The 14,435-nt window shown below is 34.5% G+C and overlaps 1 protein-coding gene across 2 annotated transcripts in view; it reads right to left on the minus strand.

Moving 5' to 3' along the window:
• Nucleotides 1-910: 910 nt before the first annotated feature.
• LOC121388279 (uncharacterized threonine-rich GPI-anchored glycoprotein PJ4664.02-like) overlaps nucleotides 911-14,435 on the minus strand; it is a 28,095-nt gene continuing 14,570 nt past the window's right edge. Inside the window, exons 5-12 of one of the 2 annotated variants that reach the window (XM_041519560.1) lie at nucleotides 13,924-14,022; nucleotides 13,019-13,160; nucleotides 10,839-11,003; nucleotides 7,749-7,944; nucleotides 5,180-5,304; nucleotides 3,406-3,614; nucleotides 2,827-2,867; nucleotides 911-1,346 (exon numbers count right to left, since the gene is read on the minus strand). In XM_041519560.1, the coding sequence (XP_041375494.1) occupies nucleotides 2,836-2,867; nucleotides 3,406-3,614; nucleotides 5,180-5,304; nucleotides 7,749-7,944; nucleotides 10,839-11,003; nucleotides 13,019-13,160; nucleotides 13,924-14,022 (968 nt within the window). In that variant the 3' untranslated portion in view covers nucleotides 911-1,346; nucleotides 2,827-2,835. Of the gene's footprint in view, nucleotides 1,347-2,826; nucleotides 2,868-3,405; nucleotides 3,618-5,179; nucleotides 5,305-7,748; nucleotides 7,945-10,838; nucleotides 11,004-13,018; nucleotides 13,161-13,923; nucleotides 14,023-14,435 lie in introns of both variants that reach the window. The other variant, XM_041519559.1, reaches the window with a different exon arrangement.

Genomic DNA, 14,435 nt, shown 5'->3' on the forward strand with positions numbered 1-14,435 from the left:
TATGCAACAAACCATAGGATTCTTTCAATATATTGCACTGTTACAAACTGTACTCCTTCAATCAATTTCAGTGTTTGAAATATACACACAAAAAAAGATGACTAATCTATCACATTTTAACAAACAACTTTTAATTCTATTTTTTTTTTATCAATAAAATTAGTTGGTGTAATCAATTCTATTATCAATGTCTGGGAACTAAAAATATAAATACAGAATCAATTTTAAATACAATAAATATTTAATATGAATGCTACCGGTAATAATAACGTGCAATATTAATTTTTACAATACAAGTTGTATACAAAATATATTACACTCATGTACATGTATATAATAAATTATGTGGGTTTTTTCTAGCACAGTGTATTACCATTCTCTTTTGTTTTTGACATTTTTGTAACTTTCTTCAACGGTTTTCTAACAAAAACAAAAATCCGAATCCGTTTTCTTCTTTTGTCAGTTGATGTTTAGGCTGAGCAGCCAATGACATATTTCACATTCACAAATCAAATGACATCAATTAACATCACAAGACACAACACATCCATTTATTTCGGTTGTAATAAATCTTCTCATACAATCACAAACAGAATTATATATATATATATATATATATATATATATATATATATATATATATATATATATATATATATTGTATTAAGGCGTCACAAAGAAAAAATAAAATAAAAATATAAATGTATTTTAATGACAAAATTATAAACTTTTCAATTTATTTTAATAAATAAATCACAAATTGTCAATATATTTCACATGAGCAAGTAAATATAAATTATTTCTCTGTTGTATTCATTGATCAATCAAATCTCACAAGATGAGCAATGAAAATGTTACAATATATTTTTCCGAGAAATCATGAAGACATTGTTTTGGTAAAATGTTTGACTGAACAACCACAAGCGACTCTATGCCCCCCTACCTCATAATTAAGAATCATAGGGACAGTAAGCAATTATCAACATGTTCAAAAACATATAAACTGTATACTGGCACAGGTAGGGGATTATTGCCAGTGTCTGCTTTAAAAAAAAGAAGCAAATATAATAGCACTTTCATAATGCACACACTTACAATAAGGGGGTAGGGGTAGGGAAATAAAAAAAATAAAAAATTGTATACTTGTAAAAATGTTGATAACTGTTGACAATCACCAACACACATCTAGAATATTACTGAAACATCAAAGGCAAAATGTATTATGATATTTGACAATGACAGCCTTTAATGAATCTATCTTCAAAGAAAGAAGTCAGCAGACACCACAATAAAACACTCACCAGTGGTGAACAAATAGCACCAGATTACACTATAATCAGTCAGCTCTGAAAATAAATGGGAAGAATTTTGTTAAATTTTTTTAACAACAGCCGTTATAAAATTAAATGCTATAGTCCGTCCCATGGGGAACGCCTTTTTTTCATGCTGTGGAATTGTCTATAAGTTATTTCTGAGGCGATTGTTTTCTAAATTGAAAAAAAAAAAATGTTTGTGCTGTTTCCAAAACACTTTTACTTTTCTTCTTATATCAAACCAAACTGAAATTATTTACAAAAAAAATTTTTGTAGGATGATGAGAGAGTATAGATTTTTATCAATTTTTTTTTCAAAATGGAAGTCGGTGGGTGAAATTTTATTTTTTATTTTCAGGACATTGAAAATATTACACAAAATTATGTTTAAAGGGTGTGGGGATGAAAATGTGGGATATATTTTATTATGGCCCAACAATAGTAAACCTTGCCAGTAAAAAGATTTTGAATTCTTTCAAATCACTAATCTGGAGAATAGTTATATATTTCCCTCCTAAATAATAATATTCCCGAGTGTGTGTATGTGTGTGTGTTTGTGTGTGTGTGCAAGCGTGTTCATGCTTTTGTGTGTTTGATCCTAAATGTGCATTTATTTCATATTAAAACTTGTAGCTTCACAACAATTTGATCAATCGTTAAAACAAGCATTCTGAGTGTAATGCTAAAGCTATACACAAAACAACTCAGTATCTTGATGCACTGTGTAAAAGTAATACAGACAGACAGACAGGGAGGAAAAACCATTAGCCCTCTCTCGCTGGATCGGTAGTGGACTAAAATATATCTGTGAACCAACAAGACTTTGATATGAACACAAAATGTATTTAGAAACTTTCAGCTGTCCTTTTTACTACATCATTAATGTTTACAATATAGGACACACACATGAAAAGAAACATGCTATATATTAAACATTAAAATAGAATAATTACTATAGTGAGTCAAAAATATTAACACAAAAAGTTATCACCTGCAAACCTAACTGAATAAATGATAAAAAATGGTTACTCAAAACATTTCCAAGCATAGTATGGCAGCCTGTTTTCAAATTTAAAACATCAGTAAAATTAGACCAGACAAAAAGCTATTTTATCCTTATCCTATGCAGTTAAATAAAAAAAAAAGAGAGAGAGAAAAAAAAGAGGTAACTTAAACAGGTGTTTACTTTCCAAAAATATTTTGAGATTTAACAGATAAATCAACCTCCACAGAGAGGATTTGAACCACGGACCCTCTGAATGAGAGTCCAGCACTCTACCAACTGAGCTAATAAGGAAATTCCCTCTAGCTACTGCCAGTAGGAGCACTTTAAACTGACGCTAATGCTACTATACTTTTATTATGAGAAAAATTATTTGTATAATTTTCTTGTAAAACTGAAAACCAACTGTAAAATTGTAACCTAGTAATATGTAAACTCCCAATTAGGGTATGTATATATCAGACACAAATGGCTAAAATTTACCATCAATATACCTGTACATATACTTACTGTTAGAAGTTAAAGCTGCGGCTTGATACGAAGAGCTGGACCTGGGAAGGAAATTGTTGAAACAGATTACAGACAGAAACTACCAATAGATCTACCTCTGAGGGGTTTATATACTATGACCCAAGCATCTCGGACAAACAGTGGGAAGAATCTCACACTAAATTACCACGAAAGAACCCTCCTTCTAAGACTAAGACCTGGGCCCGTGCTTATAAAATTTAGTCTAGACTTAATAAAGTCCAGACTTTAACGTAATGCTATTTGAATGGCGTTACTATGATGTTAAAGTCTGGACTTTATTAAAGTCTAGAATTTAAGGTTTATAAGCACAGGGCCTGATGTTATGCGTTAAGTATTACACACTACCTGCTCAACAGAGGATGAATTCAGTAGGATGGAGTAAAACTGCTGCATCCGTTACACATGATAGCCTTCACATTTTTACATATATATATATATACCATGATTACACTTCTTCATACTAAGCAATATTGTGCTTTAAATATCCTTGAATATGCATTACAGCCGAAAAGCCTTCAGCTGAGCATCACTGTAACTTGTGTCTGAGTTTGAACAAACCTTTGTGTTTAGCGTTGGTCTTGACTACAGATGGAGACAGGAGTTCATCGACGTTGTAACTCTCCAGTGAAATGAAGGAGGGCAGATTTTGACGTTTCACAGGCGCGACTTCAGCAGCTCCATCATCATCGTCATCAACGCCTGCATCGCGTGCAGAGTGCTTACGCGGAATGACAGCAGGGGCAGAGCTAGGGTCAGGGTCAGGGTCACTGCTTGGAGAACGTTATGAATAAGAAACAAGAGGCAATGCATATGATGCAGTTACATCTGGTTTAGTTCAGGGAGAAAACACATTGTAGTGTTTTATCTTTGCTTATGTTATTTATATGATATATAGAGGATAATAAACGAGTTATCAGTTATTATAAAATATATGTCCCGTGTGAAATAATTGTCATATGTCACAAGCTTTAGCGATAATAATTGGTTGTTTGTTATTCTATTTATTATCCCAACTACTTTTTTTTCTCTCAAAGCCTTTATTTTCGACACATGCACATACATGTATAGAAACAACATAAACCACTATTAACCACTGTCGTATTGCTATAACTTTGTATTTTAATCATATTCATAGGTAATTTTCATAAACAAAAGTTCTCTTCATTCTGCTAACAAAATCTATAATGAATTAATTGCATTAAAGTGTAATTTTCTTATAATTTTAACACAGGCAGCCATAAACGCAAACTCTTTTAAACTATATGACGTCATTTTGTGTTTGGCAAATTGTGACGATGTCATATTTAGTACTGACAAGGTCATTGGTTTGTAAGCATCAGATCGTCCAATAGTATTGTACGTTACACCAATGCAGAATATTTCTCACTGAGAAAATATGAAAAATATTTTCCCTGTTATGAATGACCGCTGGGGTTAAAAAATAGCACATGATTTTTGCCCAGAATAGCCAAAAGAGTTTATAATTATATTGATGAATGCTCATCGCAATTAATGTTAAAAATAATAATAATGAAAAATAAAAACATTTTATTTTTAAAAACATACATCGAGATGAAATTGTACAGATGTAAATTATAAACCAAGTTTCATTGATGCAGGGCGGGACGTAGCCCAGTGGTAAAGCGCTCGCTTGATGTGCGGTTGGTCTGGGATTGATCCCCGTCGGTGGGCCCATTGGGCTATTTCTCGATCCAGCCAGTGCACGACGACTGGTATATCAAAGGCCGTGGTATATGTTATCCTGTCTATGGGATGGTGTATATAAAAGATCCCTTGCTGCTAATCGAAGCTCATGAAGATGCAACAGCGGGTTTCGTCTCTCAAGATCTGTGTGGTCCTTAACCATATGTATGACGCCATATAACTGTAGATAAAATGTGTTTGAGTTCCTTCCTTCATTGATGCATGACATGTAGTTTGTGAGAAATGGAGCTATACATCAAACTTTATTCTCAGCTAAATGCTAAGGTTGATAACATTGCCGCCGCTGTTGAAAAGGTGAGACAAAAAGTGTAAACCTGCAGCAACTTGTGCAGAAAGTTGGATGTAACTTTAAGTCTGGCCCAAGTCACCCTAAGTGGCATACAGCCAACTTTACACATAAGTCATGGTTAAAGTCTTTTCTGAATAGGTGGTCAGCCACAGCTTTACATTTACCTACAACTCTAACCTTATGCTTTTTCATGAATAACACCTCATGTCTGTATGTGACATAAATTCCACATTGCAGGTAACAGAGTGCAAAAGAAGAAAACAAAATTGAACAAATAAAAAACCAGAAATACCCAATATAAGAACTGTAGTAATGTACCTGATTCTAGTTTTCTTGGACTTGTGTATTCTGCGAGGCTGGTGGGTCATCTTACACTTCGTCCCCTGGGGACAGGCTCCAGTCCGGGAAAACACCGGACACACTCGGGTGTGCTGTTTCTTGCACTAAAATAAAAACATGGGCGTTATGATAAATGATAAAGATGATTTGAATACAAACAAACATATTTAATAACTAAATGAATAAAGGAAAAAACCCATATGTTTAAAGGAGACCGGACACCAAAAGACATGTAGTGTGTAATGGATTAAGTTAGCGTCAAAGACCGCATTACCCTAACGCCTGGCTCGCTGCGAGGCACCGGTCAGCTGCCCGTCTTAGGTTTGGGGTAAAAACAGAAGTGGGTGGGATTATGCATAGATCTGAACGAAAGCGAGGCAATACGTCATCGGTGAGAGTTACCAAGCAATACCGGTACACGTGTTGATTCTTTGGTTGTGCCTTTTAGTCGTCTTTTTTTTTTTGTCTCCAGGTTTATCGGATATTTAATTTACAAGATAATTAGTGTTATTATATACTGTCGACGTAATTATATGATGGTTAACTGCACAGTGTTTAACTGCAGCAGTAACAGCAATGCATCCCAGGAAACGGCCAACATCATGGTTTCGATTTCCAAAAAACCCCCGAAAGTTGTTTTAAAACATGGACGCATTATTGTCGTCGAATGGGCTTTACACCAACTAAATACAGCAGGTTATGGTACATTTACAATGTGAAAATTAAAACAAGTATGTACTTAAGATATACATTAAATAAAGGTATTGCAATTTGTTCACATACGAATATTTAAACTTCACATTTATTTACCTATAATTACCAAATTAATTTTCACCGACAGCCCATAACGACTCCATACTAACATCTCTTGATCTAGTTGGTTTGTTAACCTCATAATAAAATACCTTCAAAACGTGAATTATTACGTTAGTTAACAATGTTTATCGTCAGTATATTATCATTAAAATTAAAATGCTAACACTTTGGCAGGAACAACATATGTACTCTGGCCAGAAGGAATGATGGTTAAATAATTTTAAAGCTAGTGTCGATTATTAAAGCATAATAAAATTATACTTTTCAATGCTTTCTGTATGTCATATTAAAAATACTCTACACCAAATAATTATTTTAATACCTACCCTGAGTTTCTGCCAGAGGGTGCGGAGGGTAAACTTATATGTATGTACTAAAAAATCTCAGAAATTAATATATATTTTTTTCGATAGATTATAGTAACATAATTGCTGTTTAAAATTTATAAAAGTGCATGAAATAAAATGTTCAATGAAAAAAACATTTCAAACCTATAACCACCCAATATACTCCTTTGAATATATTTAGTTTTTACAGGCCCTTAGGAACAACTTGGGGGGGGGGCACTGACGGACTGGGTATAAACTCTACATCAGATTTTGGTTACAATGGCAAAAATTAATGTGATAAAGAAAATTTGCGAAATCGGCCTCTGGAATATCCACTGACATGTCATATTTACATCTATGCTGAACAAGACTTATGATGAAATATTATTACATTTTGTGTGCTTTTCTTCTAATTAGGTCCATTTGCTTCAGTTTACATTAAAAATGTCATAAAAAATTATGTTTAAAAAAATGCTTGTATGCTAGTCTATGACTGTGTGGCTTCCTCGTCTTCATCGGCAGTTGATTCATCCAAATTTTCGTCTAAGGATTAGGGACAAAGTCTCTGATAAGTGGTTCAAACTGATACGGTTTGATGCCATTAGCACAAGCTGGACACAATTCTTCGTCACTCGAATCACTAAGTTCTACCATGCTGCTTGGTACTTTCTTCAGTTTTCCTCTCATCGATGAGGCTGGCACGCTTAACTTAGTCAATAAGGCGAGCGCGGTAGTTGTGTTTTGTGGTTTATGACGGCAAACAATTCATTACATGTATATATGATTTGGTGTCCGGTCTCCTTTAATGACACCTCAGCACAATTTAATTTACAACTGTGTGATCTCCAGTAGTGAATCCAGGGGGGTCGGTCGAGAACCACCCCCTTTGAAAACTGATCATAACCTTTAAGGGGAAACATAATTACATTAACTGTTCTGTGTAAAAGGAGAGATCAGTTATCACATTTGGACCCACCCACCTCAGAAATCCTGCATCTGCGCCTGATCTCTAGTGATTATTTTAATACTTGGTCTACAAAATAAGAGGAAATGTGTTGCCATCACAAAGGCTACTCCTACAAGAGAGCAGCAAGAACTCTTTACATGCTCTTTCCCACAAATATAGTCTTTTGGTATGTGATATCAGTTGTGGAGCACTGGGTGGGACGGAAAAGAAATCGTATTGGATCTGCCGAGAGGAAAAGGAATTAACCACACAACCAATAATGAGAGGAATAGTCAAATGTTGTCCATAGGAACTGGTTTTTAACTGTTTCATGTTTCTGTGGTAATGACATCATGGACTGAACCATCATGTCCACAACATATTTAACTTGATGGCGTGCCGTCATGCTATGTAAGGGTTAACGTATAAACTGCACAGAGAAAACAATGTAACAAGCCTTTTCTCCCTGTGGGCAGAACCCGTTGATGAAGTCAGGGCACACTGCAGCATCCTTGTTGACCTTGACGTGGAGATACGGACACTTGTCACGGCTGCACACGCCGCGCAGGAAGTATGAACAGACGGGAACCTTCTCCTTGGTGGCCTTGTGTGAGAAGAGACAGCCCTGAATCTTACATGTTCCTCGCAGAAACCTGCAACAATGATCTTAGTTTATTAACCACAGACGTTGTGACGACAGAAACCTACAACAGGGATGTTAGTTTATTAACCACAGACGTTGTGACGACAGAAACCTACAACAGGGATCTTAGTTTATTAACTACAAACGTCATGACGATAGGAACCTACGACAGTGATCTTAGTTTATTAACTACAAATATCATGATGACAGAAACCTGCACAGTGACCTTAGTTTATTAACTACAGACGTCATGACGACAGAAACCTGCAACAGTGATCTTAGTTTATTAACTACAGATATTGTGACGATAGGAACCTACGACTGATCTTAGTTTATTAACTACAGATGTCGTGACGATAGGAACCTACGACAGTGATCTTAGTTTATTAACTACAGACGTCATGACGAAAGGAACCTACGACAGTGATCTTAGTTTATTAACTACAGACGTCATGACGAAAGGAACCTACGACAGTGATCTTAGTTTATTAACTACAGACATCATGACGACAGGAACCTACGACAGTGATCTTAGTTTATTAACTACAGACATCATGACAATAGGAACCTGACAGAAACCTACAACAGTGATCTTAGTTCAGTAACAATAGATACATCAGTGATCATAGTTCAGTTACGATAGATACCATGATGATAGAAATCTACAAGTCATCTTAGTTCAGTAACAACAGATACTGTGATAATAAAAATCTACAAAAGTAATCTTAGTTTAGTAATAACAGAAACCTTTTAAAAACAAAACTTAATTAAATTAAAGATTAAACATATATAATAAAGTAAAATTTTATCCAAACAATATTTTTTGTTTGCCAAGATGTAGTCAAAATATTATGAGATGTTTTCATTTCCAGTAAATTTCAATTTCTTGAAAACTAATGCAAATCTTGCATTAAAGGGACATTCCTGAGTTTGCTGCAATTTTTAAGATGTTATCGACTAACTGAGACTTTTTAACGATTGTAATTACATATCAAATATAGGTTTCTAAATCAAATATTAGTGACTGTATATTAAACATGTTTCTGGTCGTTCTAATATTTGTACTAGGATAAATTTAATTTTATTCCCTAATATATATTTTTTTCATATGTACGAAATTATTTGAAGACAAAATCCAGTTTGGGCTTTTTGCAAATATTAAGACAACCAGAAACACATTGAATATACAGACACTGATATTCTAAACAAGAAAATTTATTTAATATGCAGCAAACTCAGGAATGTCCCTGTAAAACTGCTTTATGACTAAAGAAAAAAAATGACCAGTTAACTCTCTTGAATAGTGATGCAATTCCCCATGTGCTGTATAGTGTACATACTGAAAACATTAGAATAACATCATGTATATAGCAGGGGTGGGGGGAAATAAAATTGTCAATCGGTCCCACATGATGTTATCACTACCAAGGGATGGGGGTGGGGGGTTAGAGGGAGAAAAAATAAAAATCATTTGCCAAATAGTGTTTAAAAAAAATTAAAAAATAAAAGTGGCGTTTGTATATTTTTATCTTGAATCATGAAAGCGAAATGATAAACATCAAAACATCAAAGAAAAAAATATTTGATCAGCGAAAAACCCCAACCAAACTGTATATATTTTACATAATGGAATAAATAATATAAAAAAAAAGGAATAAAAGTTATGAATTTTAACTCCCATATATGTATAAAAAATATGAGTATTCAATACTCTTTTTGAAAATTAATAAAAGATGACACCGTTAAAGCATTTGACAGCTTGAGCTAGAACACATTAAGACAAATCGATTCGTAATGTTTTCGCTGATATGATGACATTTGACCTCTACTGGCTCTAGAGATACATGTAGCTGGTGTAGCTTCAACTTGTAACAAAATTGTTTAAAGTCCTTTATAATAATTGGATACACTACATTGAACAGTCAACAATAAATACATTTGTAGATTATTTCAGTATAATATATATTCATGCTATTTCAAGCAGTTTGTATTTCACAAAAGCCTCTTGCCTCGGACTCGGACAGTCGACCCGACAGAGCTCCGTACACAGGCGTTGACAAGTGTTGATTGCAACCAGTTGCAAACTCTGGGTCCTTTGTTTTAATTGGAGTGTAATACCTCGATAGCTTTCTCACCAAGAATGGTGTTGTTGTTGACGTCTGTTTAATCTCGTGACCAGTTCATGCAGCGGCTTTGACAAAAGTCTAGCCCAGTGGCAGTGGATTGATACTAATGTAGGTCCAACTTATGGCAGACTTAAAAATCACAGATTTCTGAAACACCAGTCATACTGACCACTATTTATTTATTTATTATTATTTTAAATCATGCACAAGATACTGATCTCCGGACAGGCCGGTCCGGATAGGAATATGTTCAAATAATAGAAACGGACAGGTGCTTTGGACCAACAAGAAAGACAAAAAGCAAACACACATCTAAAAAAAAAAAAATTCGGACTCGGAGATCGAGAATCGGTTCCAGACCTGGAAAAAAAGGACTTTTCCACACCCCTGGTATATAGTTTCCTTCTTTTTGGATATGCTTTGCAGCACTTAGGTAAAAATCAAAGTAGGAATAACATATTTCACTAATTATTGGGACACAGTAAAATAGATTTAAACAATATATTATATATTAGTTCATAATTATATTACAGTTAACATTTTAACGAATACGACTCAAAATGCATGCAATTTGTAGAAAATTGGAGTTTAAACCAATCAACCAAAAACAAAGCATTTACTCAAAACATACCAGTAATTTGAATACTAGTGACCTAGATAACACTTAATAACATAACTATTATACAGTTAGTAACTACAAATCATGAACTAATGTAATAAAGTCACTGGAATTATAGTTATCTGTTACTGTATATTAAAAAACAGCCACTTAACAAACCTCGTGCAGATGGCTATTCTGTCTGGGTTGTGGACATACGGACAGTCATTTCCACGGCGACACTTGCCGAATCTGTTGTAGAATTTACACAGGTTCTTCGCAGCCTTTGTGTTGTCTTTACGGAACTTAGCTGTTGCTGATAAAATACTCCTAGTTTTAATACGACTGAAATAAATAAAATAATAATAATAATAAAATATATATATTAAGTGTTCCAGTAATAATTAACCCCACTTATCTGGATTTTAAAACAGGATTGTCAAAAAAACTGGAACATTTCATCAGCTACTTTTTCTTAAGGATTGTAAAGCTCTTTTTAACAATATAATGTTCTGACTCAATCACATATAAGTACACTCTTTCTATTTAGAAACACATTTAACACTATTAAATATATACATACACATAATTTACTAATACCTAGGACTGCCCATGCTATTTTACTAAGCATAGCTTTGGTGCCTTATTTTTTAAACAACAAATTTCACTTTGTTTAAAAATAACTATGGTTTCTGTAATTTGACTTAGTGGCGAAATGTTCAACTCGCCCAGAGCTAGCGCTGCTTCTGTTTAATAACTGTATTTTAGGCTACACCTGATTATTACCAAAACCACACGTTTGCTGTTAAGCCACCTCCCCCACCCCAACACCAGATTATTACCAAAACCACACGTTTGCTGTTAAGCCACCTCCCCCACCCCAACACCAGATTATTACACGAAAAAAATGGAACAGCAAACATATTATTTTCAAAACTTTGATTAGTCACAGTGCTAATACGTTTAAATACTGAGAAGCAACTACTATTTAACATTTAAAACTGTTTATCTCTGAAATTGGCATAGTGAATCCAGGGCTTCTAGATTATGGTAGCCCCACTCCCACAGCTAGTGATATATAATGTTGGGCTAGTAAATAACTACTATTGTCATGCCCGACGGCTAGTGAAAAAAAAAGTTGTCAAATCCTGCATTTAAGTGTATTTTGTAAATATGAATATCCTGCCCCCAACCAAACCCCCCAATCTTTAGGTAACATATCTGATTATTACTTTTAATAAAATTTTATTAAGTAAAATAGGCTAGTGAATTTTTAATCATGGCTAGTACATTTTTAAAATCACTGATCCCATGGCTAGTGGATTTTGTAAAAATTCTAGAAGACCTGGTGGATATTAAAGGTCTACATTTATCAAAAACTTAATTCACTATTGTTTGGTATTTACGTATACCTTTTACAATATATATGAAGTATCAATAAAATAAGTTTAAAAAAATTTACCCGTTTTTAATATACTCGCAATAAAAAGTCGTGTTTTCCCCCCATCACTTGCCAAAAAGCCTCTGAACTCCAAGAGTTCAGTCACGTGACCCCGTGACGCGCTAACCGGCATAGCAAGAAAGCGTGATTCATAGCCTTTCAGACCTTTTACATGGAAGTGGAACACGTGTATTTTTAAAAAGCGAAAATGTTATTATATTGAATTGAATTGTATGTGTGGAATATTATTTTGAAGATATTTTTCAAATGTGAAACATGGTGAACCATTGTTCGGTGTATGAATGTACAAAAGCTGCAGTTAAAGGCAAAAGAAGTTTGCATATTTTTCCGAAAGACAAACCGACATTGTTTGCATGGAAGCGGTTCTTAAACTGAACACACGTGTATTGGAAAGGACCGTCAAGATTGGATACGATTTGCAGTGACCACTTCACACCTGGGGATTACGATAACTATCTAAGATAGTTGATGGGAATAGCACCAAAACTTTTGTTAAAGAACTTGTCTGTTCCAAGCCTGTATCCTCCCGGTTCACCCTATTTGCAGCCCGGAGCACGAACGTCACCCAGAGACAAAAACAAAGCCCGAATGTTAATGTCGAGGTGTACATTGTTCATATTTGGCACAAAGATACACCTCAACATGATGCATTTATATGTTAAAAAAATAAATGTAGGAAAAAAACAACTGAAAAAAAGAGAGCATTTTTCATGTTTGGGCTGTACATAACGAAATCCCACACATCGCCCGAAGACAAAAACAGACAGGCCTATCGAATGTTAATGTGATTTTTTCTAAAAAAATATTTTTATATATCTTTATATATACTGTGTAATAATAATGTGCCATGATTGTGGACCTCTAAACAAAATGTTGCTCGAGAAATCAAATCAAATACCTTGTAATGGCCCTCGTGCGTATGCTCGACGATTTGATGAGTGTACCAGGTCTGGTCTGTATGTAAGTCGTACCTCCGATGTCAACGCGACAGATCTTTGGGAAAACGTTTTGTAAATGAGTCGCTGTTCTTGAGCTGAGTTCTACAAAGCAATTCAAATCATTATGTATAAATGCAGTACTGAATGTTTTGCACATTTTATCAAATTAAAAACAAGAAAAAGTTAACAGAAGTATGTACGGACGGACGGACGGACAACACCATACCATAAAAATTAGTTAAAAAGTTAAAAGTTTGTTTAGCAACACTACCAAAAGACAAAGATTACTGGATGTCAAACATTTGGTAATTCTGACCATAGGAAACCCGATATATATTTTGTTACTAGCAGCAAAAAATCTTTTATATGCACTTTCTCCATAGACAGGACAGCACATGCCATAGCGGTTTATATACCAGTTATGAAGCATTGGTTGGAGTGGTGAAAAACCCAATGTGTCCACCTAGGAGGTTTGATCCTGTGACCCAAGCATGTCAGGCGAGTGCTCTGCTGATAGTGTTAAATCCTGCCAACGGAAATACAGGAAGTAGACAACAGGCACGCTGTCTTCACATAGTAATGCTCTACCTGACAAAACAGTTTAAAAACCTTCTCTCAGAAATAGTTTACCCTAAAGGCTTTCACAGTAACTCTTCATAAATATCACCTGATATTTGCATTTCCCCCAAAAAACCTCCTTGCACCAGTTCTATGCAAAACTGCATCCATAAACTGGTATAATTTTTTAAAAATGGAGCTTTCTTATTTTAAAGAGTTCAATTAATCTATTGAAGATCTACTATGTGAAAACTGAAATTTCCATTTACTTGCATCCAAAGTTATACTCCCCTTCAGAGTTACCTACCTTGAGCTGAGCGAACTCTCCGAAGACTATGTCCGCTAGGATCCATGTGGAATTTCACACCTCGAACAGAAATTGTTCTCATGGCACCAGCATTCACTCCTGTAGTGAATAAAGTAAAATTATTTACAAAAATTAGTTGCAGAGAGAATTCTAAAAGTACTATTTATTAAAAATATTAAATATCACACCAAATTAAGTTATATTTGGGCATAACAACCTTTATAGAGTTTAAAAAAAGAAGAAGCTGATATTATTTTTTTAACACCACCACTAGAGCACATTGATTTACTAATCATCGGCTAAAAAATGTCAAACATTTGACTATTCTGATGTACAGTCTATTAGCAGCAAGGGATCTTTTATATGCATCGTCCCCAAATGCAGGACAATACACCCCATGGCATTTGATATACCAGATGTGCGGTGCTGGCTAGGACTGGATAAAAACAATTAGTGAATGAATCCACTGAGAGGGTTCAATTCTATGACCCAAGTACCTCAGGTGACTGCTC

The sequence above is a fragment of the Gigantopelta aegis genome, chromosome 14, assembly GCF_016097555.1.
Source record: "Gigantopelta aegis isolate Gae_Host chromosome 14, Gae_host_genome, whole genome shotgun sequence".
NCBI classification, from domain to species: Eukaryota; Metazoa; Mollusca; class Gastropoda; order Neomphalida; family Peltospiridae; genus Gigantopelta; species Gigantopelta aegis.